The following is a 24,397-nucleotide window of genomic DNA, read 5'->3' as shown; positions in this document are numbered from 1 at the left end:
ATCACCGCCGGCCGCGATAACACCGCCCAGCCGCGATAACGCCGCCGGCCATAATATCACCGCCGGCCGCGATAACGCCGCCCAGCCGCGATAACGCCGCCCAGCCGCGATAACGCCGCCCAGACGCGATAACGGCGCCGGCCATAATAACGCTGCAGCGCGTTAGCCTAACTGATGCTTGAGATCAGCGTTTTAGCGTTTTGCCAAGTTTGAAGATGTTTAGCTCACTTACATTTCTCTATTTTAATTTTTTGGTGCTAACTTCAACCATGTCCAGTTTGACATGGTTGAAGTTAGCACTGTAGCTTTAGCTAAATACCATGTTGTTGTAGCACTTTAAAGTTAGCGGAGCTAATGTTTGAGATTAGAGCTTTATTGTCTTTGTCAACTTTGAAAATGTTTTTCGTCCTTTGCTTCCTCTAAATTAAATTTCCAGATACGTTCTAAACGTAAATTTATTTGGTTGTTTTGAAAACTAATTTCCTGGAACCGTTTGGATCCCATTCAGACACGAACACGCTGTCCCTCTGTTTATTTCCACACATTTTGTGACACATTTAGCGTTTAATTAAACTCAGAATTGCATTTCCTGGGTCTGCAGTCACAAGGGTAAGACTACTTATTGCTCAGATGCAAAAAAAAAGTCAATTTATGTTTCTAAGAAGATCTAAAATTGTTGGCTAAATATAATCTACTTTACAGAACAGGTTGCTGCGCTGCTTTTAAACACGCAGATCTGAGGCTGGATATGTTAAACTGTCATTGTCTGCAGAGTCAATGCAGCCAAAGCTGAAAAACAGCAAATGAAAACAAAAATAAGCTTCAGATTTTGGAACATTTTTATCGTTGAATCATAAAATAAATGTAAATAAATATCTGGGATGGATTGATCATTTATCCAGCCTCATCCTGGCACAAAAACTGAAACTGTGAAACTGAAACTGTGAAACTGTTTTTGTGCCAGGATGAGGCTGGATTAATGATCAATTTAGCATGAAGTTATTTAGCTACTTTTACGTTTTCAGCTCAGCGTCTTGTGGTAAACATAAACAAAGCAGCATCTGTTTCTGGGACTTATTTGGATTTCCCAGATTTAAAGACCCCCCACCAGACTGGAAGCGGTGATTACTGCTGCTGCCTCTCAGACTAAACTGTCTTATCAGCTCCATCCCTCCTCCTCCTCCTCTTCCTCGTGCTCCCTTGACATATTAATGTCCTTCCCCTTGGTCGATGTAGGGCAGTACACGTGAGCTCTTCAGAAAGCAAAGCCATGTAGGGTGACTGCTGGCCAGGAGGAAGAGGAGCAGCGATGAAGAACAAGCAGTTTCAATCCCTGAATCATAACTCAGAGTAAAATATATACAAGCAACTTTCATATCTAATCTGTAAACATTATTGGTTGCTCCTCTTGGGCTCCAACTACAACAGAACGCAGCTTATTGTTCATGTATTAGCAGAACGTTACATATTAGCTTCCTAATGTTTTCCAGATGATGCAATGATTAATTTAACATTTTCAATCAGAACATATCGATTAAGTATTGTTTAGACATTCCCGACACTTGTGGAAAGGACAGTATTTAGCTTTAAATTATTAGCAAAATATCAGGAAAATATTCAGCTGAACTGATGAAACTTGTAATAACATTGTTACCCATAGATCTGAGTGATAAATCACATTAATCCAATTTTTGATTATATTTTTGGAAAAATCTGGATTTTTTTTCACCAATGTGCTCCTTTGGTTTCTGTAGTTGGTGACGTCGGCGCGCTCAGGGCGGCCATCTTGTCCTATTTATTTGGACTCTGAATTCAGGACCAATACAAGGCTACATTTTTCTTTATAATTATGGGAATAAAGTCATAATATTAGGAGAATAAAGTTGTAATTTAACAAGAACGCCGCAGTTCCAGCCAAATGTGACTTATTGGGAGGTTTTTGAAACGGCTCATTTTCCAGACACCAAAAGTCATGAACCTATCGCCCAAAAATATGTTTTTTTAAGGGCTTGGAATCTCTTTAGAAGGAATTGAGATCCAAAAGGAAGAATAAAACTTTAAAAACATGAGCTTTGCGTCATGTTTTCATGTGGATGGAGATGCGAGCGACTCACGTGACGTCTCCGGCGTAGTGGCGGATGCGGAAATGTTTCTGGAAGTCCATGGTTTTATCCGTGGGGCTGAGCTGGGAATCAAAAGAAGAAAACCGGAGAAGGTAAAATTTAGTTCCTGTCTCACTTCATCCTGATTCATGGAGTCATTTCCACATCTCAGAGAGTTTGATTTGTTTTCATGCTCTCATAGGAAGAAAATCAGAGAAAGGCGCTACCGCCCTCTGCTGGCTGAAGCCTAAACTGCAACTCCTTTGTTTTAATCTATTAATTAAAAATTAACCAGCATTATAATACAGCCGTCACTTAATAACTCTAATTTAACCAGTTTGTCATGAATGCTGTGTTTTACTTACCACCTATTAAGAACTAAATATGTTTGTTATACAATTAAAGTCATAAAACTTGCATTGTTTCTTTCTTTATGCCTCATTTCTGCTAATAATGTGCATTATTTGCATATAAAGCAGCATTTAGCTAATCCACTTTAGCAATAGGATTGTTCCCCAGAGTTACTGTCAGTCAGAGGACGTTTCTACATCACTTCCTGTTGAGTCAAGCCGATAAGGTCACATCTGTTTCCTTTTAAAAGTCTTTTGTTTTTTCAAACTAGTCCCGTCCAGAATGTCTTTGAAAGGTCTGACTTAGAGACCTTAAACGGTTTTCTGGTGGTGAGGCTGCTGAGCAGGAAACAGGCCCACCTTGCGGGACGTGTAGTGAGGATGCTGAGCCAGCTTGGTGTCCATGCTGTCCAGGCAGACCGTGTCCGTCACTTTTCCCACAGTGAGACAAGCTTCGTCCAGGATGGACAGGATTCCTTTGTGCTGCTGCTCCACCAGGTCAACGATGATCTGGTTGTTGAAGTAATCGATCTGGAAATGAAATAAAAACAAAGATGGAGGATTAGTCTGAGTTGCTGTGAACATGTTTTAGTGTTTTAGTCGTCTGCAGGCGGCTAAAACGAGCTAAAAGGTGATTTCAGAAAACAAACTGCATGATCTAAATCATTAATTCATGACCAGAAATTTAGTTTTCTGCTGAATCTAATTTAAGCGAGAAAACTTTTTCATTATAATGAGATTCATGTCTCACTAAAACCTAAATCTTCTTTTGTAAATAAGAAAGGTCGTAAGAGAAAAGCAGAAAAATGTTTAGAAGAAACGGTGACACTGAGAGTCACGGTTCATTTAAGCCTTTTCAACAAGTCATGATCTGTAGCTTTAAAACCAGAAACTTTCTTTAGTAACATGTTTTGTTTCACGTTTTAACAAGAAATTTTCTAATTATAATTCCTAGCACTGGCATTAAAACACTTCTGTAATTGTTGAGGAAGAAAACATGAAAAATAAAACAGGTTTCACAATTTTAGTAAAAAAAAAAAAAAAACATTCTGGGCCTTTTGAGTCCTTTAAACTTGTTTCCAAGCTCTGGCAGTTAAACACACCTTTAATTGTTGAGCAAGAAAACACAAAATAAAAATAAAATATTTTTATTTGGACAGGCCTGAGCTGAGGTTTTCAGTAGAACAGGAACAAACAGATATTTTTGTTTGTTCCTGCTAATAATGTGCATTATTTGTATATAAAGCAGCATTTAGCTAATCCACTTTAGTAATAGGATTATTACTAAAGTGTGTGCGTGCATGCATGTGTATGTGTGTGTGTGTGTGCGTGCATGCGTGCATGTGTGTGTGCATGCATGTGTGTGCGTGCATGTGTGTGTGTTTGTGTGTGTGTGTGTGTGTGCATGTGTGTTCCTCACATGCTGCCAGGTGATTCCTTCCCTCTGATATTCTTCCTGTTCCTGCTGGAGGATCAGCTCGATGAAAAGCTGCTGCAGCTTCTCGTTGCAGTAGTTGATGCAGAACTGCTCGAAGCTGGCCAAACAACACAGGAACAAAAACGTTAAAAAAAAACACAAAACGAATCGTTTCTGAGTTTTAAAAAACTACCAACGGACACAAACCTGTTGTTGTCAAAGATCTCAAAGCCGTAGATGTCCAGCACACCTATGACTGTGTTTTTCCCATGAAGCACTGGGTTGTAGTTTTTCACCTCGATGATGCTGTTGATGCGGCTCACGATCCAGCCGAAAAGCCTTTCATAAAGCGCCTGAAGAATCAAAATGAAGTCGATCTCAATGTTATCACCTGCAGCATTTCTTCCTCTCCTTTCCTATCATGACAGCTTCACCTTGGCGAAGGCGTCCCGGCCGAAGCAGGCGTCCTTCTCCGTGTGACCTTTCTCGATGACCTCACCGCCGCCAGTTGCCACGGTTCGGAAAAGCAGGCCCTTGGCAACGGATTCGGGATCTGTGGTGGTCAGCTCCGAGATGTGGTTCACCGTATCCTGACCCAGGATCTGAACGCTTTCGCCTTCGCTCCCAAACTCCACGTTACCCTGAAAACACGAACGGAAACGGGAACATTATGATTCTGGAGGAAGTTACAGGAAGCAACAGAACATTTTCATATGGAAACACAGAAACAAGAGAGAGAACCCAAAAACCTTACTGAAAAGTAGAAATACTTCAAGCAAAAATAAAAAGTAGCCATCCAATGAATTACAAGAGTTAGAGTAATAAAGTATTTGGTAAAAAGTCTGCTCAGGTATTTGATCAGTAACCAAGTAGCTGATCAAATTATCAATCATTTAAAGATTACATCATCAAATCAACCAAGCTGTAAAGTTAAGTGAAGAAATTAAATACTTTATGGACGAAAATGACAAAAATTCATATTAGCAACAAAAAATAAAATCAGGCAAAAGAAAAATTTGTTTTTCCCCCCAATACTCTTAAAAGTATGTTTTTTCAAAGAAGTTACTCAAGTAAATGTAAGTAGTTACTACCCAACTCTGGCAACAAATATCTAAAACCCACCAATAGTTCAGGCTTCCTCCAAAAACACGTATAGCTGCCAATTTTAAAACACTTATTATGCATCTATAAGCGCAGTAGAGGAGGGCACTCTGATGCGCTAGCAGCGGTTTTGCTATGCTAACGTTTAGCACACTTAGCTTCCACTAAATTCATCTTTCCGGATAAATTCCAAAGCGCCAAATAACTTGCCTGTTTTGTAAACGTTCAGTTGAATGAAGTTTGACATCTTTGTTGAAATTTTTGTTTTCTACTGTTAACAATTCTTCCAATAGTTACTTTCTTCTTCTGCTGTTCCTTTTTTTTTTTTTTTGGCGGTTGGCAAGAAACTTAAGATGTTCATTACCGCCACCTACTGGTAACAAGTGTGGTCATGACTGTTATTTCTAAATAATAATAATAATATATTATTATAATAATATATTATTATAATAATAATATATTATTATTATTATTATTGTTATTATTTGATTACATATAGTTTTTGTTTATAATAATAATAAGAATTATTATTATTATAAACAAAAACTATATGTAATCAAATTCTATCAAACAATTTTGTAGTTAAAATTTATGCTCTTATTTTGAAGCAGTTCTATTTCCTCTATTCAGTTTCTCCACCCAGGCTGTGTTGCAGCAAACAATGTTTATTCTGTATCAGTAACAGATACTGATTTTAAGCTGTTTGCTTTCTGACCAGAGTTGTACTGTGGTTAATTATGTAAAATTAGCAGCTAAACTCAATAATTATAAAACTGAAACCATGAGTGAAAGGTCTGTGCCAACAAATCACTTCCTGAACTGTTGAATAACCTTTTCGATCCTTTAAAATAACATTTACTCAGTGAAATCAGCATCTCTGTTCCTGTGATTTTTCATTTCTTAAAAAGAAAAAAAAAACATTTACCAATAAATTAAACAAAAAGGACAAACAAAACAAAACACTTTTTTATTTCCACAAACCAAAAGTAAAATGGCAGCGAGGATCCGGTAGATGGAGGTGATCTCTTCTTTAGAGAAGCCGATCACTTCCAGGGCGCTCATCACCGCTTTGTGGCTCGAGCGATCGTTGTTGGAAGTCTGTAACAGAAAACAAAGGTCAAAGGTCAAAAAGGTACCCGAGATGCTTGTTTAGTGGTGTTTACTGTGGGATGCTATGTGTAAAATTACACAGTGACAAATTAACAGCAATAATTTGATAAATGCCAGTGTCAAACTAAATATTTAGATAGCAAGCTAACTATTCAGCGCTAACTAACTAGCAAAACCCAGGTAGGTCAGAGTTTAATATTTAGCTTGAAGCTAAATATTTAGCTTGCTGTTAAGTTTTCACTGTGTAATTTTACAAACGGCATCCTGTAGTTTTCTGTCATCAGATAAACTCACAGCAGCTGCAGCGCCCTCTCTGGTGTACGTGTAAAGTGCAGCGTCATTCTGCAGGTGAAGCGACTTCAGGGTTTCCTCGCAGCCTCCGCGCAGCAGCTGCAGAAACGCAGATTCATTTGCTGTGATCCAAAATGTAGCAGGAAATATTCTCTGCTCAGTCAGAGGAATTTAAATCACAAAGTTTACCTGGTAGAAAGAGTGGAAGTTCCTCTCCCCCTCCTGCTGCTGCACCACCCTGGACTGGAAACAGGAAAACAAAGATGGCTGCCATTCAGTTTTTCCAGTTTACCAGCACAAACGGCAGAAAAAGCCTCATGATGCTGCCACCACCATGCTGGTTAACTCCAATGAAACCAGCTAACTGCCACTTAGAGTAACTAAAATGTGAGGCTTCACCAAATATTAGGAATGTTTTTGAGCTTTCCTGTAACTCTTATATACAACATAATATGGTTATAATATATTTATGGTTCAGCAAACTCATCATGACATGCCTACTCTCATGTGTAGGTTTTGCTTTTGAAAATCATAATTTCTGCATGTTTTTCTATTATTACATCAAAGAAGATCTTTATGTTTTTATGTTTTATTAAATTTACAAAAATAATTTAAAAACATTAAATGTTAGAGTCAATTGCATCTTTAAGCAAAGAAGGACAAAAGGCAAAACTCCAAACAGTCAAACCAGCTTTCTGAAAAGTAGATAACTCATTTTCAAGTCTATAAAATCAGAGATTATCCCTGAAAAACAAAAATCTAAGTTCTGATTTTCAGGACTGACTGTAAATGATGTAGCAGGAGATAATTCCCTGTTGATCCCTGAAGCTGAACCTCCTGGTGAGATGACGGCTTTTATTTCTGCTTTCTCACAGTAAAACAGCAACATTCACAGCTGCTCTCAGCCAGAAGGTTTTTTCGTCTTTTCAGCTGCAGCAGCTTCTTTTTTTGCCCTCAGATGAGCTAATTAACACCCAGCATCAGCCTGACGATGTCACTCACACGTTTATTAATGGCTGTTCTCTCACATATCATTTCTTCAAATCTAAGCAAGTATGGATAAAACATTATAATATCATGAACAAGTTGGAGAAAACGTACCGGAACGTCTCAATCATTTTGTTAGATAATTCTACGCAAAATTAAGCACCTTTTTCCTTCCACCCAACTTTCTATGAACATGAGACCATTGAATGTTGGGTTTTCATTTTCTGTGAGCCGAATCACCAAAACTGCGAGAAATAAATCTTATAATATTTCAAACCTATATTCGCTTTTTGAAATGGGCGACACAAATAAACCTGTTATAGTAACAAGCTTTACTGCATGATAAATAGTCTCAGAAGTTATTGCAATAAATGATAATAATGTTGTTTTGAGACCATTTTCAAGTAATATAACGGTAAATGTACAAGAACAAATTCTCAAAGATCAATAAACTTTAAATTCTGACATCCATTTCACCCTGGAGCTGGTGAGATTTTAAATATCGAAAATAATGACCTTCTCCAGCAGGTAGTTGTTGATGTGTCCTCCGGTCGGGTCGCCGTTGAAGTTAAAGTTGATGTCCATGTACTTCCCGAAGCGGCTGGAGTTGTCGTTGCGGTTCGTCTTGGCGTTCCCGAAGGCCTCCAGAACGCAGTTGGACTTCAGCAGAACGTTTTTCACGCTGAGCCGCCACAAAACAGGAGGCATTCAGGAAAATTAGGAGAGAAATTCAGCCTTAAACGATGAAAACAATCAGAATAAATGGTTTAGTTCTCAGGCTGACCTCTCGACCTCTGCCCTCTGGCTGGGGTTTGTGATGGCTGCGATGTACTGCATGATGTATTTACTGGCTTCTGTCTTTCCTGCACCGCTCTCACCTAAAACACATCATTCACACCTACACTGTGACTCCAGGAGCAGAAATCTGAATTATCGTCAATAAAATAAAAACAGCTTCAGACTTCATTTATTTAACAGCAATAACTTTGGTTATTTAGTCTGTCACAAGAGAAAAAATGGGGTCATTTTTAAAAATGTATATTTTCACTATGGTTTACAGTTATAAATGTCACAATTTCAAAATAAATACTTAGCTTTTAACAAGTTATTTAGCTGTCTAGAAAGCTAAATATTAAGCCTCAAACTAAGTATTTGGCTCGCTCACCAAACATTTTGTTTGAAACTGCAGCATGTAAAAATGAATGAACAACACAATGAAAATATGACTTTGAACAATGAACCATCATGTTTTCTAACAAAGTATTCCCATTAAACACATAAAAAACATTTTATTCCCTTTTAACCTCTAACATTATTGTCCATATGTGAAAAAGTGAAATTAAGTTTCATTTTACTGCAGAAAATACATTAAACTCTGCAGTGAAGTGTTACAGAGGAGACCTGCAACATGTTTATTATACCTCCGTGTTTCAGGCCGCGACTCAGCTAAATATTTATAGACATGTTAAAACGAACAGCGGATGTGTTTTAAAAACAGAAACACTAAAACCAGACGAATCGAAAATCACTCAAGGGCCAGAAACCTGCATGATTCAGTCCCTTCAGTCTGTGGGACTGAAGTTCAAAATAAATTACAGCAAAAAGAGAATGATGTAAGCTAATTATGAATTATGGTAATAATACACCCAGACACCCAGTCACCCAGTCATTGAACTTAGCTAAAGGCGGGAAGGATTTGATGAGAAATGCCTCATTTTTTGTTGCTGAGATTTAAAACATTTTCTAAACTAACAAAATGAAAAACAGAAAGTTAGAAACAGAAAGTTTCTGACTTTCTGCTTTATATTTTGTTAATTATTGTAGCTTCTCCTATTAAAGAACCTGCAATAAATTGTTCTTTTCTACTTTGCTGTATGAAAATATTGACAGTTTTTAAATGGAAAAAATGTGGCCTATAATTTTTTTTCAAATTGATGATGTCGATCCACAGTGCAAAAAATAATATTTTTTTGCAAAAATATTTTTTTTATTGTAAAAAGAAATTACATTTTGAAACGTAAATTTTGCCTAATTTGTAAACGATTGCCCAAGATTAGATAATTTTAGGTGAAATTAAAGTTAAAAAAATAAATAAACAAACACCCTAAAAAAATACGATAAATTTCCAACTCTAGTTTTCTATATCAAAAAGTTATAATATGACATTGAATTTATTTTTTTTTTCGCTGTAGAGATGTAATTCGGGGCTGGAAGCGTTGACGTGTGTGCAGCGGGTTTGCAGGAATACCTGAGATGACGATGCAGGTGTCTTTGGCCCGCCTCTTCATGGCCTTGTAGGCGGCGTCGGACACGGCGTACAGGTGCGGCGGGTTTTCGTACAGCTCCCGGCCGCGGTACGCGTCGATGGCGTCTTTGCCGTAGATATCCATCTGTCTGTATGGGTTGACGGACACGACCACTTCCCCGATGTAGGTGTAGATCCGGCCCTTCTCGAACCTGAGCCGCCGCAGACCAAAACACGGTTACTGTCTCTTTAAATGGCAGCGGGAAGCCCAGCTGATGATGTCATGGCTTCAGAACCTTCTGATAGGCTAACCGGCAAATAACTAGGACTGATTATTGAGATTAATCATCAGAGTTAAGTAGTAACTAGTTACAGTTACTAGAGTAACTTTTTTGAAGCAATTTACTTTTAGGAGTATTTTTTACTACAATGTACTTTTTACTTTTACTTCAGTAATTTTATTAATAAGTATCTCTACTCTTACCTGAGTAAAATTTTGTGTTCTTTGCCACCTTTGACAGTAATGAACTAATTTAGCAGTTAAATTAAGTTAACTGAGGTTTAGACTCAAAAAAGGCTATTTGCTAAAATAATAACATAGTCAGAGCAGTAATTCAGCCAAAACAGTACAAAAGATACAAACATATTGCATTTAAGATAAAAAAAAAAACAAAAAACTTCTGTCTGTATATCTGTTCTACCCAAAAAGCCTCGTTACAGTCTTAGCTTTACCTGGTTCAAATTATTTAAAATGAAGAAAATATGTTTTAAGCACATCCTCGCGTACTCGCTGCTAAAAGGAAAACAGTTTATCTGCCGTATTCGTGGCAGGCTATGCTAGCCATAGACATAATATAAGGAAATAAAAATAATAAAATATAAGCTTCTTCTTTTTTCTGGCGGTTAGTAAACAACGTTTAGATGTCCATTACTGCCATCTACTGGAATGGGGTGTGAATCAGAATGCTAAATATATAGGCTATGCTAGCATTGCTCTATGCAGGCATAGTCATTTTAACTAACCAAACATAAGAAAAGTTTGATCTGATTTAACTTCAGACAGTGAGAAAAAACCACGTCTGTTAATCTGTAATCCTCTCCTCATGAACAGCGACACACCTGCTGGTTTCCCTTCTAATCAAACATTCACTTCCTCCGTGCCTTCGGTCCCACCGCCCACCAGGAACGCTCCACAGAACATCACACACCTTGATGTCATGCAAAGATGACAGGAAGTGACACAAGTATTTGTACACCAGTGACAGGAAACGAAAGCCACGGTGTGAAAAGAGTCACAGCTCACTGTGGGTTTGTTGAGCTGTGAGGAACAAACTACGAATAAACCACCAATGACACAATATCTGACTTTTCTGTTGCTCTGCTAACTCTGCAGGCTGAAGAGGAGCTTAAGGAGCTAAATTAATTCAAAAAGCCAAAATATCTGCGAGAACTTTGATGCATTTCTGACAAACGGTGTGATTATTAAAGCTTCCGGTATCTGAACATTGTCAAGTGAACTGATAATGAAATAAATCATCGTCAGGTTTATCTGTCATGCTGTGATGTTTTTAAGTAGATATAACAGTTTTTTGTTTTCTTATTAAATACTTGCTTTGAATTGCCTCTAATATTGCTGATATAGTTTTAAGTTGAAAAATTAATTTTTTAACATATTTTCCACAAGTTGCCCCAGATGCCCAACAGATTTAGGTGTGAACTTTGACTAGGCCATTCTAACACCCAACTAAAGTAGGTGACACTAATCTGATGAGCTACAAAAGTAATTCACGGCAACAACACCAAATCTCACCAAGTGTTTATGTCTAGTACAAATATCTTATTACATTTGGAATAAAATAAAACTAACCTAGAGGGAACTTTTCAGCAGAAAATAGGTGATTTATTTAAGCCAATAATTCCTTAATGTTGATGAAGAATTACTTATTACATTGGCAGATTATTTTGCAGATTATTTTCCTGTACAGTAAGTGATATAAACTGCAAATGGAGCAAATACTTTTTATAGATATTAAGGAATTATTTACTTAAAACAAGCTCCTAAATGTTGCTGACAAGCTACATGCAAGTTAGTTTTGTCTTAGTTTGAGTGTAAAAATACTTGTTAAGATTTTGAGTTTTTACAGTTTTGGTTGAACTTTATTTAGGGGAATCAGAGAAAAGGATCATAAAAAAAGTCATTTGCAAAACACGTTGAAAACTATGTTTTAAAACTACGTGTTATTATTCTTCCACTTGGAAAATAAAGCAAGTTTGTGTTGGTCTGTCTTATAAATGACCAACAGGTCAGTAAATAACGTGTTGGGGTTAAGGTTACAGGGCAAAGTAATGGTATAAAGTGTTAAGTCCCAGTTGTAAAGCTGTATTTTAACTAAACATCAATACTTCACAGATCCTCTGATCATCTGGTCAACGCAGGGGAATAGCCCTGAGGAAGGAAGAACACCATGGAGAACCGACCAATGCAGAAACGAGAACGAAAATCATTTTGAAAATGAAAGAAATCTGGAAAAATAAAGAACCAAACTCCCCCAGATTCAAACACAGAGTAAAAGTCAGTTTCCTCGAAGTGAGAAGAAAAGATCTGATGTTCAAAACTCTGATTATTTTCCTCCATGCTTCTTCTGTTCAGTGATAAAACTACATCATGAACAGAAAACACTGGAAAATCCTGTCTGTTTTTCCCAGTTTGTTCATTTTGCTGCTCATCCTGACTAGAACTACTCAGCAGAACCCAGCAGAACCCGGCCGCCTCTTCAGAACAGGTACTGCTAGGTTAAAGGAAGGATTCCAGTAGCAGTCAGCCTTGCAGCGGTTCTAAAGAGGCATCTGACTGAAGACAGCAGCTGTATAAAAGTCTAATGACCATCACATGCTAGCAGCTCAGTGTGAGTCCAGCGGAGACGATATCCCACAGAAACATGTCCTGGATGTCGACATCAGCTGTTAGCTGGTTCTGCTAATCCACATTGTCTGCGTTTTGCTTTTGCCACTCCTCTTTAAATCCGTCTGGCTGTTTGGTTTAAAAGTTGGGCAGAGATGTTAGAGGAGACGATAAGATCCTGCAGTTCCTTTGACTGATGTAATGCAGGTAAAACTCTGTCTGGGTGAATTTTTGAAGTTCATCCATTTTGTTTCCCAAAGACTTCCTGTTTCCTGTTGTGATGGATAGAAGAGAAGCTCTCAACTTCCTGTCTGCATCCATTCAGCCTCATTTTCAACACCTCAAAGTCGTAGGTTAGCCGCTATTCGAGTTTTTGAGATGCTAATCAGCTGCTCCTGGTTGTGACAACAATAACTTGTTGCCATGGTTACGCATCACAGCAACTGGTTGAAAATGGGAGCAAAAATCCAGCCAGTTGAAGAGTTTAACCAAAAAACATGATGGATAAAAATCTGCTGCCGCCATAAGCAGCAATAGTAAAGAACAGGGGTGTCCAAACTGCGGCCTGGGGGCCATTTCTGGCCCTCTGACAGATTTTGTACGGTCCCCTCGACCTGCAAGCATCCCTGGTTGATGCTTTTTCACATTTTAGCGCCAATTCTTTTACAGATAAATATCTTCTTAATTTGGTCTAGAATATCTGCTTTACATTATTATTATTTTGTTACAAAAATAACAAACTTTATGGTTTAAAATGGCTCCTCTGAAGCTAACGGAGGGGTAAATTTAGAGTTTAGGTATTATTAATTGTTATTAATTTGGCAAAACTCTGAATTACAGCAAAATAAGTGAAAATTTTCATCAAAATATAATTTCATAGCATGTTTAAAGTGGGTAAAAGTAACTAAATGAAGGTTTCCAGGTACTTTAACTGAACCAGCTGTTCAAAACAAAACATGCAAACAGTGAGGCTGCATGCATCCAGTTTAAAAACAGCAGAAACTGAGATATTAACCTGGTAAAATACAGAAAGCCAGACAGAATATCAGGGCTAAAAATATCCATTCAGAGGCTTCAGCTGAGAGGTGAAGATTTACAAACGGAGCGGGAAACAAGAAGCAGACGTCACTCAGACTCTGACAAAAACCCAGAAATGACTCTCAGGCCTCCACCTGTGCCGGTAAGACCAACAGGTTTGATCATTTTAACCAATTTACTTAAAAATAGAGAATTAATTTTAATTTCAGAGTCAGGCGTCACCTTTGACATCTGACGTTCTCACCTCAGCTTCAGGTTCTCCATGAACTGCTCCATCGTCACCTCATCCAGCAGCACAAAGTCCGACTTCCCAAACTCCAGCCCCTCCAGCTCCGCCATCCCTGCCTGCGCTCCTCAAACACACCAGAAGAAACAAACACACACACACACAGAGGGGAAACTCAGGGAGAGGCAGCAAGAGAGCGGCTTCGAGGAAGCAGAAAGAGAAGTGAGTTTGACTTCTGGGTCCCGGCTGAGGCGGCTGTAGGCGTGGCGTCAGACTGTCTGAACGCTGCGCGGCTGCGGCCTGCAGGCTGAAACACGTCACGCTGTCAGGCAGCAACGCAGCGAGAGCTGCAGTCTGTCTATAAACGCTCTCATCCTCCTCCGACTCGCTTCCTGTCAAACCTTCACTCAAACTTCCACAAAGTCAAACCGATGAGTTTCATCCAGAGAAACCAGAGATTACATCCAACTAACCACATTTACCTTCTCAACAAATGTACTTTGAGGAGTATTTTTACTTTGCTGTACTTTTATTATCAAGTATCTCTACTCTTGTGTAAAATTTCTGAATTTTCTACCCACTGAATGGAAACCAAACATGTTTTAACCAAAAATTCACCAAACACAGACACACACCTGCAGCTTTTGTTAAGTTTTATATGGAAAAAAAAACTGATTTGGAAACATTTTAATGTTTTTTTTTGTTACTTATATGAATAATTGTAATTTTCATCCTTGAAATAACATTTCCTCTTAGCTTTTACTGATTGTGTGATTTTTATTTTGATCAGGTACTCTGCACTTTTTACCAAATATGTTTTTACTCTTATTTGAGTGATTTCTTGGAATAAATATGTTGAATTTTTGCTCCAGAAGTGTGTGAGTCAGAGCAGAGCCGGGCTGGGCGGGTCCTGATGCCACAGATACGGTTTCTCATGACCAGAAAGGAAATGTTAATATAGGCGGGTTCATCCTTTACAAGAACTGGTGGGTCAGAGTTCGAGTCAAACCACGAAAAATTCAGACCCATCAGCATTTATTCTCACATTAAACCATTAGAAACGTTTCTGTTTTAGCTCAGTACCAAAGTTATTATAAAATAATAAAATAAGTGAATTTTTCCATCACTTTCTACAGACTTTAAGCATTTATTGGAATAATGTTTAATTTGTACAACTTGACTCAGTCAGCTTCTTTTTTTATTTCTTTATTTTTTCCCAAATTAAATTATAAAAAATATTTATTTATTTGGGTCAGTCAGATTAATAATTTAATAATTAATTAATACTTTTAAACAAAAAGTTAGGATGAATATCCTTATTTAGTTTCCCTCCAGAAACTAAATAAGAAACTTTGAGCACAGCATGTCCAGCATGTGTGGGGTCTGCAGAGCTGCTAGCTGCCTTTCCATTCTGAGCCTGGCGATTCTCCCTGGTGGTTTCTGTTTGAAACCAACATTATTTACAAACAAATCAGGTTGGTAAAAATGTGGATGTTGATTTTCTAAAGTTGATTTTATTGGAAAATAAAAACTTAAAGAACTAAAACAAGATTTCCAGTTTCAAGCCTTCAGTAATTTGGCAATGGAGGAAACCTGATAAACATCGAGAGGCCCAACGGGATGAAGTTCATCCCTTCATAGATGAACTGATTATGGGTCTGAGCTCCAGTTTATCTCCTCTACGTCTCGGTCTTTGCAGGTCCAACATGTCTCTGCAGTTCGTTCTCGTCTCTTCAAGCCCAGACAGGAGCGATGCTGCAAGAGATTCAGATCTGGGATTTTCCAGGGTTGAGCTTTTAAAGAGGAGAACTTCAGATTAAACCGGATTCAGGCAAAAATCTGACTGTTTGACCTTCAGATGATCCTGGGAGGAGAATATTTATCTACTGGGAAGGCACCGCTGACCCTTCAGCTCCAAATCTGAACTAAAATATGTCAGAAACAACTTTAACAGGAGGAAAGTTAGACTGCAGCGCCCTCTGGTGGATACAAGAAGACATGAATGTTGAAATATTTACAAATTATATAAAAACATTGTTCAAGTATGTTTTAGCATCTGAAATTTAGGATTAATCAAGTAATATTGGTTTGAGTTAAATGGATTACATCAATAAAGATATTGTTTAAGTGATAAACCAAATACCCTGGAAGTTTTAGAAAACTTTAACTTATATTTTCCAGGAAAATATTCAGGAAGTTTCAGGATGGCAGTCTATCTTTTCTAGGAATATTTCAGCAAATTAATCAATTTCTAACCAAAAAATAACCTGTGACTGAAAACTAAGCACTGAAATCTTCACTTTGTTCAGCATTAATATATATAAACAATCATTTTTAGTGATATTAAGCCAACTTAAATCTCCAGTTATGTGTGGATTAGGATTAAGAAAGAAGAAAGAACATCTAGCAGCTGAATGTCTCACATTAACGACAGAAAAAGTCAACAAACCGTTCAGACGCTTCGAAAATCAAATTTATTTTCACCTAAAATAATCCAAACTCAAAACTGGGCTGGATCCAATCAGAACTGGATCGTTCGGGATGCTGTGAAAACATCGGATATCGGTAAAATAAAATCGGATTTGGGTCGGATTTGCTCGCTGTGCAGCCAGAAAACAGATGGAGGTAAACTTAGAAACAGATTTAAAAATAAAAAAAATGGAAAAGCCTAGAAGAAACTAAACACAAAGGAATGAAGAAATATGGGAAGACTCTAGTGACAATAACTGTATATGGCAAGACCTTAATGACAATAATAAACAACCCAGAAATGACCCGTGGATTGTTGCAAATACAGTAAAAACGTAATAAAACGATTATAAAAAGATGAAAATGTTTCTTCTGCGTGATCCAGGTTGAACTTTTGGCTCAGATTAGTCAGACTTGCTGTGAATCAGACGAACTGAAGCGGTTCAGTTTGTCTGAGTTCTGAACTGCCCGAGTTCTGCCGACTCAGACGAACCGAACCCGAACGGTTCTGACAGACTGAAGGACACCTACCGCCTCCGCAGCGTCCATCTCGTTACCGGCGATTCGCGGTGCTCCTCGGGAACCAGACGGTGCTTTCAGTGAAACGAGCGGCCGTTGTGTAACCTCATCTGCCTTTCAGATCCTCCATTCAAACTTCCTCTGGGTCGCTTCCTCTTCCCGCTTCCCCGCATGGCGCTCCGGCACGTCACCGAGTCACACTCAGGTGTTGCAGCAACATTAACGACGTCAGAGGCAATCAGAGGAAATCTGTTTTATTTCACATCCAAACATTCACAGGGACTCCTTCCAGTGTTTTACAGTCTCAGTGTTTTAAACCATGTTAGTGCAAATATTCTGTTACGAAACAACAGAAATGACAAAGATCTTCAAACTTTATACGAATAAATTCCTTCATTTCGTTAAAACTCTCCTTTATCCTGGGCTGTTGTTGGATTTGTGCTTAAGATTTAAAATAGATATAAGAAATTCCAAATAAGTTTTAGAAAAAATCATTTAGGGCTGAAACGATTAATCAATTAATCATAATTAATCAAATATTGAAATTATGGTAAACTAATTTAGCATCTGATTAATCATTAACTACAGTTAAAAAGGACTTTTCCTGAAACAACAGAGTCAGAGCAGAAATTAAGCCAAAACCAAACAAAAATTTTTTATAAATTTTGCATTTAAGATGAAAAACCTTCTTTTTTCACCCATAACTGAAGTAGTTTTAGCTCCTCCTGGTTCTGAAAAAAGAATTTAATTAGTTGTTTATTTGCATCTTTTAATGAATTTCTTATGTTGTATAAAAAAGGTAAAAAGTTTGTGCATTTTGTTTATCCGATTAATTGTTAGAATAATCGATTACTAAAATAATAGTTAGTTGCAGCCCTAAAATTATTTTAAAAACTGATCAAACTTTGATTCCTGCAGTTTAATCTCAGCTACATTCATTTCATGTCTTATTACAGCCAGTTTCAGGATATTTAAGCTCATAATTAATCCTGAAATGTGAATTGGGATTATTTCAGTGCAGTGATTCGGGTATTTGTAGAAATGATTATTTGTCCTTTTTCTTCTTTTTTTTAAACAAACCTGCTACAGTTTTTCTCAAAGACTGAATTATTCCGCCTCTGTTTCGGCCTTCTGCAGTCTGAACATGATTGTCTTTTCTTCCGAGTTTTTCTTCTTCCCGTTTTGCGCGGGACTCCGACAGGCTTCGTCCTCTTGGCGCTTCCTGTCCGCCGCCCCTCCATGAGGAAACCTCCCCGTCAGCCGCTGGACTCCTCTGACTCCTGGTTGGCACCGATCGGCTCCTCTCTCTCCTGGGCCGATCGGCCGGCTGTCCTCTGGCTCCTGATTGGTCTACTGGGCCCCCCTGAAGACTCTGCTTCAGGTCGTAGCTCTCTTTGGACGGGCCGACCAGATGGAGTCTGTCGTTCTTCTCAAACACCAGAACTGAATTCAAGGAGTTGTTGTTTTCTCGGATTCTGCCTAGAAGGCGTTTTCCTTCGGCGCTGAGGTCCGACAGAAGGACTTCCTGGGTCCGGAGGGTTCTGCGCAGGCCTTCCAGGAGCAGCTGCAGGTTTCTGGACACCGACCCGGAGTCTGGACCCTGCAGGTTGATGATGGTGTTTTCTTCCTCTGCCTTCACCTCATGTTGGACGTCTTGCCGGGTCAGGAGGTCGTCCAGCTGCTGTTTCCTGAACCGCTTGGCGTACATGTAGACATCAGAGTCGATCATAATCACCGCGCCTGGAGTCCGGTAATCTGGCGCCTGGTGCTTTGGACCAGAGGAAGTTCTGGGCCCCAGAGAGGCTGAACGTCTCTGTGTGGAACCTGGATCTGCGTTATTCCTGCTGTGCTTTGAAATCGCTCCGGACGAAGCGGACGGCAGATCCGAGGAGGAGCGCGGCGTTGCCTCAGTGAGCCGCTCCAAATGGGCCTTCACTGCTTCGAGGTTATGGAACAAACCCGCTACCTGGACCCGACCTGGGCCCAGATCCGTCACCTTAAAGCCGTACGACTGGAGGAGCCGCCGGACCTCCCGCTCATCCTGGAACCGGTCGATGTGAACCGTGGCCTCCACCGGGAAATCCATCTACAGAAACAAGCAAAAAAAAAATTAACGACGTTCATGGCTGCAACTAACGATTAGTTTAATAATCAATTATCCTGATGATTGATTGACTATCCTATAGATTAATCGCTTGTGCAGTTGATTACTCTGCTGATTTATCAATTTTTGTTTATTATTCTGCCGATTAATTTTAATTGATTATTTTAATGATTAATTGATTATCCTAATGATAAAACGAATATGATATTGAGTATTCTGATGACTAACTGATTATTCTATTGATTCTATTGTCCCTGGGCTACAGCCCCATAAGACCCATCTAAAGTTTAACTCAGGGAAAATAAACTGAGTGGTTCCCTCCCAGCTGCAATCCTGGAGATAATTAACGAACTTTGAACCTGCTTCGTCATGTTGTTCTGGTTCTGCAGGACAACTTTTCATTTTCTCAGAGCTGAAATCTATGAATCAATGGCAGTGATCAGATAAATCTGATCACTTTTCAGGATCAGGACGTGATCTGGGAATTTTGTCCCACTTGGAACCCCGTATTAATTTCATTTCCACCACTTTTGGTGCAGAAGTTTCTTTATTTGTGGTTTTTCTTAAAGCATAACATACACACACACACACACACACACACACACACACCTGAACAAACTGAGGTGATCACGTGACCAGGCAATTAATCCCTGCAGAAGCAGAGATAATAACTTGCTTTTCACTCTCAGCTTCTGTTTTTGACTTTTCTCATATTTTATATCAACATGTTTCGTTTATTTCCTTCAGTCTGAACGAGTCAACGAAAGTGAAACTTCCTGTCAGCTGTGTGTGTGTTTGGTTCTTTCTGGACCCAAACTCAGAAACCGACCAACAAGAACCTTAAATATAGGAATTAAAAATGTTATGCATATCTATAGACACAATAAACACATAAAAACATTTCCCACAGACGTGACAAACAGACCGTGATATTTATTCCTGTGTAATTCAGTCTGATGGATAGCAGCTTTAGCATTCAGACTGACAGCTAAAAACATCTGGAGAAGGTGAAACTTACTGTAAATTTTACTTCTCTTTACTTCATTGCTCCGATCCTGGGCGACTTGACAGTGGGACGAAACCGAAACTGCTGACGTCATATCCGATCCAGACCAGTTCGACCACAAAGCCAAAACCAGCAGCATGAAATGCGGACGTGGTTTCAGAGCGGAAACAGACCTCACTTCTCAAATCCATGGAGAGGAAAACATGGAGAAAGTACACTAAATCCTACAATAAACTTAACGATTTAAGTTCCCCACAGGTCTTTAAAGTTAAAACCCAATACTTAAAAATAATAAAATTTACTTATTTTCCTTAAAAATATATATTTTATGGATTAAAAAGACGAAAATCGCTCGTGAAGTCCAAGCTGCGCCGCTAGGGGTCACTACATCCCACATTATTACGTCTAACTGCTCAGTACGTGGACACGTAAAGGCTAATTTCACTCAAGTATTTATTTAATTTCATATTTATGTTCGTAATAGTTTAATTCTTGCTTTTTTTAAAAATATATTTCCTCTCTGAAAAGTAATTTTAATGAATTTCTGATCCCTTATCGATATTTAAGGATCTAATAGTTCAACAAAAACTCCATTTTGTAAAATATTTTGATTTTCTGTGCAAATTAGTAAATTCTGGATTTTTTTTTTCCCATCCAAAATTATTATACCGGTGATTAGTGTAAATGTCTGGCAGCAGAGGAATATCAATTATTTGACTTAACAATAAATAAAATCACAAATAGATAACTCAAGTCAACATTAAGATACATAATTATACCATGCAAACAATGAGTGCGCCTTGTTTTCATAACACTGCAGTGGCATTTATCTGTAAAAATCATTCCAAATATTTTTTTTAATTCTTGTAATTGAAAATTAATAAAGACTAATTTTCAAATAATGTAGCAAATTTTAATATTAACATACATAAAACCTGCACATTTGAACATCAAGGAACACACCACTAGGTATATTTTAAACATGAAACATCTTTCTTAAACGGGACAAATATTATAGCATACCTCAGAAGATTATTGTGAAAAACAAAATAAAAACAAAGTTATAATTTCCAACAATGCCATCATTTCTCCTCCAAAAAAGAGAGAAAACCCATTTTTAACTCATTTACGCCCAAAACATCACATAATTCAATAACTCACACTGCCAGAGATCTTTTAAAGTATAAAAAAAAGTTTTAGAAATCCAATTTCCTTCCCTAAACTTGAAATATTTTGGGAATCATTTTTCATAGGAGGTGGTTAAATAATTTTATTATGACACTAAAAGAGGGATTCCACCTAATTTTCTACTGATATAAAATGAAAATCCTAAAACTAGGTGTGTGTACCTGCATGCAGAGTGGACGACGACTCACAACACGGTTAAAAACATTTTCTAAAAACCAGAAGAAGAACTTCAGGCAAACAGCCACAAATGAGAAAACAAAATTCATTTCAGGAACCTGGAAAAGTTGATCCCCAACCTAAAAAACGTGAAACAAAATGTATAAAAGCCTACAGATGAATTCAGGACTAACTAGTTTTCAAGGAAAGTTTTGTCTCTTATTCCTCCTCAGAGGATTTTTCTGGGTTTTCTGCTGTCGACTTTTCTTCGGTCTCTTCTTCTTCTGTGGAGAAAAAACCAAACCGTTAGCGCCCTCGTTAGATCGCTGCAGGTTTAACAGCGGACGGCGTGAAGATTCACCTGTTGTGGGTTTAGTGGCGGCGGCTGCAGCGGACTCTTTGTCTTCGCCGTCACACCTCTGCAGAGCGACTTTCACCTTTCTGGTCACTTCTGTGTGTTTGGCTGTTCGGATGGCAGCCTCCTCGTCTGTAATGCTGCTCGGTACGTCTGAAACAAAAACACCACCATGACCAGGAAGCTACAAACTCCAGGTCTGTTAGCTACAAACGATTTTTCTATACACACATTGGAGTACCACATGGTCGAGCGCTTGGGCCTAAAACTTTATTTACCTGAAATACCTGAGCTATCTCTGTAGCTGTGTGGGCTTCCAGCCCTGCTACTTTCTCCTACTACTCTCCACTTTGCATTATTTGTTGTTATTTCAGCTTCTAGCTTTATTCTCTGTTGTTCCTCTATAGAAAGTACACCTGGTTCCTTCTTTCCATCAGCCGGTGGCCGCTCATGCTGATCTGGAGCCATTGGAGGATTCTTCTCCAGTTGTCTCTCTCCACTGTCACCGCGTGCTTTCTCAGAACGAGGAAAAGCATTGAAGTCACCATTCAGTTCAATCTGCTGCTTTCTAACTGACCTAAACTGTGGTGTCAGAAAAATGTAGCACAGTTTGATCACATGGTGTGCAGATAAACTGTTTCTTCAAAACATGTTTTCTGGAAACAGGAACAATTTCAGTGACAAATAAAATATTTTTAATGAAAAAAAAACAAACATTAAAAACATGAAACTGTTTCTGATAATAAAATGAAGTGAAAAAAGATTTGAACAAAAAAAAAAGATTTTCAACTGGAAAAATCCTTGAAGCCTTAAAAATGTTTGAATATAAAGAAAGCATAGGAAACAAAAACTGAAAATAAAAACATTTAAAAATAAAAAAAAGATTAAAACCGAAAAGAACTAAAAATATGATTTTTAAACCTTAAAAAAATCAAAGCATTTGAAAAAAATGTAAAACAAAAAAATCAGGAAGAAAAATTAACAAAACAAAATATTTAAAAGAGAAAAATAGATTTGAAAGAGAAAAAAAACATTTGAAGCTGAAAACAAAAGATTTCAAACAAAAACAAAAAAAAAAGATCAAATTGATTCAAAATCTTTTTCAGATCCAATTTGATTTTGAATGAAAATTATGGCTCCAATTTAGCTCCATAAAATTGTGCTATTTTTATTAGACTGCAGGTACAAACATAATGCGTTTTTCTGAAATGACTTCATTACTGGTGACTGAAGCTGGACTTTTCCAGCCTTTGGTGCCACATTTTGTCTTAAAATCTGGGATAATTTCCAGCGTCAGTAAAATAAAAGCTGCAACAGTGAAACTCTGTTTTTACCTTTCCATGTTTTCTGCTTCTGATTCCTCCGTTTCCCGGTCGAAGCTTTTGTTCTGCTCTTTGTTCTCCGGTTGGAGCGATTCGCCGCAGCTTCGTCATCTGAGCTGTCGTCATCATCCCAGTTTCCTGCCAGGGAGAAGCAGCAAACGTTAAAACGAGTGATTGGCAGCGATCAGCCTGCATCTGCTGCTGCAGAACCTGAGGCCTTCTTCGTCGGTCTTCCTCGCAGCCTCTTGCTCTTCGTGGATTTCCGACCCGGTTTCCGTTGGGGAGAGCCGTCGTCGTCGGAAGACGAAGCGTCTAAAAATCAAACCGGCAGCTTAGCGGCTGAACTGATCGCAGAGGGAATCGGACCGGCAACCGGATCACCTTTTAGGGATTTTCGTTGGGAAGCCGTCGCTCTCCTGGATGAATCGTTTGTCGTCGTCTTCGTCACAAGCAGCCGCTCGTCATCAGAGCTGTGCTCACTCGACGTCTCAGCGTAGTTCACTTAAAAACAAGTTAAAACGAAGTGAATTTATTGGTTTAAATTAAGAGGGAAGCATTTTTAAAGAGGAAGAGTTGATATTTAAAACTGAAAGTAAAGATCAGAAACTGAAGAAAAAAAGATTTGAAACCAATAAAAAGATTTAAAATAAAAATAAAAAAACAGGAAAAGAAATTTGAGACTGAAAATGATTTCAAACTAAAAAAAGATTTCAAACAGGATAAAATATTGAAACAAAAAAAGATCTGAAACCTAAAAAAGAAAAACTTTTAAAACCGAGAAAAAGATTTGAAGCTGAATTTGATTGTTTAAATGAGGAAGAGAAACTTTTTGGAAAGGCAGATTTGGACTCACCGCTCTTCCTGGAGGCGTTCCTCTTGGATTTCACAACCGGAGAGGATTTAGAGAACAGCTGGACGGGTTTCCTCTTCCTCTTCGCAGGAAGTTTCTGAGCAACTTTGCTTAACGGCTCGTCGTCGGAGCTTTCGTCGCGCTCTGACGGCGCTGTGGAGAAAATAAAACAACCGCTGCGTTTTATCTCACCGTTTCATTCACCAGGATGAGAAAATAACCAGAAAGATGGAAAGTAATCCCACCTTTCTTCTTCCTGCCCGCTGGTTTGTTCTTCCTTCCAGGGGTTTGCTTCTTCTTCGCTGATCTGGCTGGAGGTTTGGATGTTTTCACCTGATGATCGTAGTCAGAGTCGCCAACTGCGTTTGAATCTGAGGAAACAAAAGACAAATAAATATTCACAGCAGCCTGAGGGAGCTGAGCTGCAGAGACACGAGGATGTGTGAAGGATCACCAGAGTTTCTGTCCTCTGACTCGTCGGACTTGGGAGGAGAAGTTTCCTTTTTGTCTTTCGCTGCTGGTTTCTTCTTCTTGGTCAGCGGCTCGTCGTCGTCGGAGTCGTCTGGAGGATTCAGAGGAAAATCAGAACAAAAACAGAATCTATGCTGTCAAAATAAAACTACAAACTGAAACTGAAAAAAAGGATTTGAAACTAAAAA

At 38.4% G+C, this 24,397-nt stretch overlaps 3 protein-coding genes across 4 annotated transcripts in view; all 3 read right to left on the bottom strand.

Moving 5' to 3' along the window:
- The window catches only part of myo1g (myosin IG), a 49,052-nt gene extending 32,181 nt beyond the window's left edge, over positions 1-16,871 (bottom strand). Inside the window, exons 1-13 of one of the 2 annotated variants that reach the window (XM_007560035.2) lie at positions 16,770-16,871; positions 13,788-13,888; positions 9,607-9,815; positions 8,143-8,236; positions 7,875-8,040; positions 6,561-6,614; positions 6,375-6,470; positions 5,952-6,068; positions 4,304-4,510; positions 4,077-4,222; positions 3,873-3,987; positions 2,813-2,983; positions 2,115-2,185 (exon numbers count right to left, since the gene is read on the bottom strand). In XM_007560035.2, the coding sequence (XP_007560097.2) occupies positions 2,115-2,185; positions 2,813-2,983; positions 3,873-3,987; positions 4,077-4,222; positions 4,304-4,510; positions 5,952-6,068; positions 6,375-6,470; positions 6,561-6,614; positions 7,875-8,040; positions 8,143-8,236; positions 9,607-9,815; positions 13,788-13,888; positions 16,770-16,787 (1,565 nt within the window). In that variant the 5' untranslated portion in view covers positions 16,788-16,871. Of the gene's footprint in view, positions 1-2,114; positions 2,186-2,812; positions 2,984-3,872; positions 3,988-4,076; positions 4,223-4,303; positions 4,511-5,951; positions 6,069-6,374; positions 6,471-6,560; positions 6,615-7,874; positions 8,041-8,142; positions 8,237-9,606; positions 9,816-10,722; positions 10,843-13,787; positions 13,889-16,769 lie in introns of those variants that run through there. The other variant, XM_016675367.1, reaches the window with a different exon arrangement.
- Positions 16,872-17,581: 710 nt separating this feature from the next.
- Positions 17,582-20,042, bottom strand: rbm43 (RNA binding motif protein 43). The gene is made up of 2 exons (XM_007560033.2): positions 19,880-20,042; positions 17,582-18,843 (listed from the first exon to the last, which is right to left on the bottom strand). The coding sequence occupies exon 2, from the start codon at positions 18,841-18,843 to the stop codon at positions 17,803-17,805; it is 1,041 nt and encodes a 346-aa protein (XP_007560095.1). The 5' UTR covers positions 19,880-20,042; the 3' UTR covers positions 17,582-17,802.
- A 716-nt stretch (positions 20,043-20,758) lies between these two features.
- Positions 20,759-24,397, bottom strand: part of LOC103143471 (nucleolin 2-like) — an 11,000-nt gene continuing 7,361 nt past the window's right edge. Inside the window, exons 8-15 of the mRNA XM_016675315.1 lie at positions 24,193-24,314; positions 23,984-24,109; positions 23,742-23,891; positions 23,270-23,389; positions 23,099-23,200; positions 22,901-23,026; positions 21,573-21,719; positions 20,759-21,495 (exon numbers count right to left, since the gene is read on the bottom strand). Of these exons, the coding sequence (XP_016530801.1) occupies positions 21,431-21,495; positions 21,573-21,719; positions 22,901-23,026; positions 23,099-23,200; positions 23,270-23,389; positions 23,742-23,891; positions 23,984-24,109; positions 24,193-24,314 (958 nt within the window). The 3' untranslated portion in view covers positions 20,759-21,430. The remainder of the gene's footprint in view (positions 21,496-21,572; positions 21,720-22,900; positions 23,027-23,098; positions 23,201-23,269; positions 23,390-23,741; positions 23,892-23,983; positions 24,110-24,192; positions 24,315-24,397) is intronic.

Source organism: Poecilia formosa, unplaced genomic scaffold, assembly GCF_000485575.1.
Source record: "Poecilia formosa unplaced genomic scaffold, Poecilia_formosa-5.1.2 Scaffold112, whole genome shotgun sequence".
NCBI lineage: Eukaryota > Metazoa > Chordata > Actinopteri > Cyprinodontiformes > Poeciliidae > Poecilia > Poecilia formosa.
Note: the sequence above shows the minus strand (reverse complement) of the source record. Positions and strands in the feature narration are given on the sequence as shown.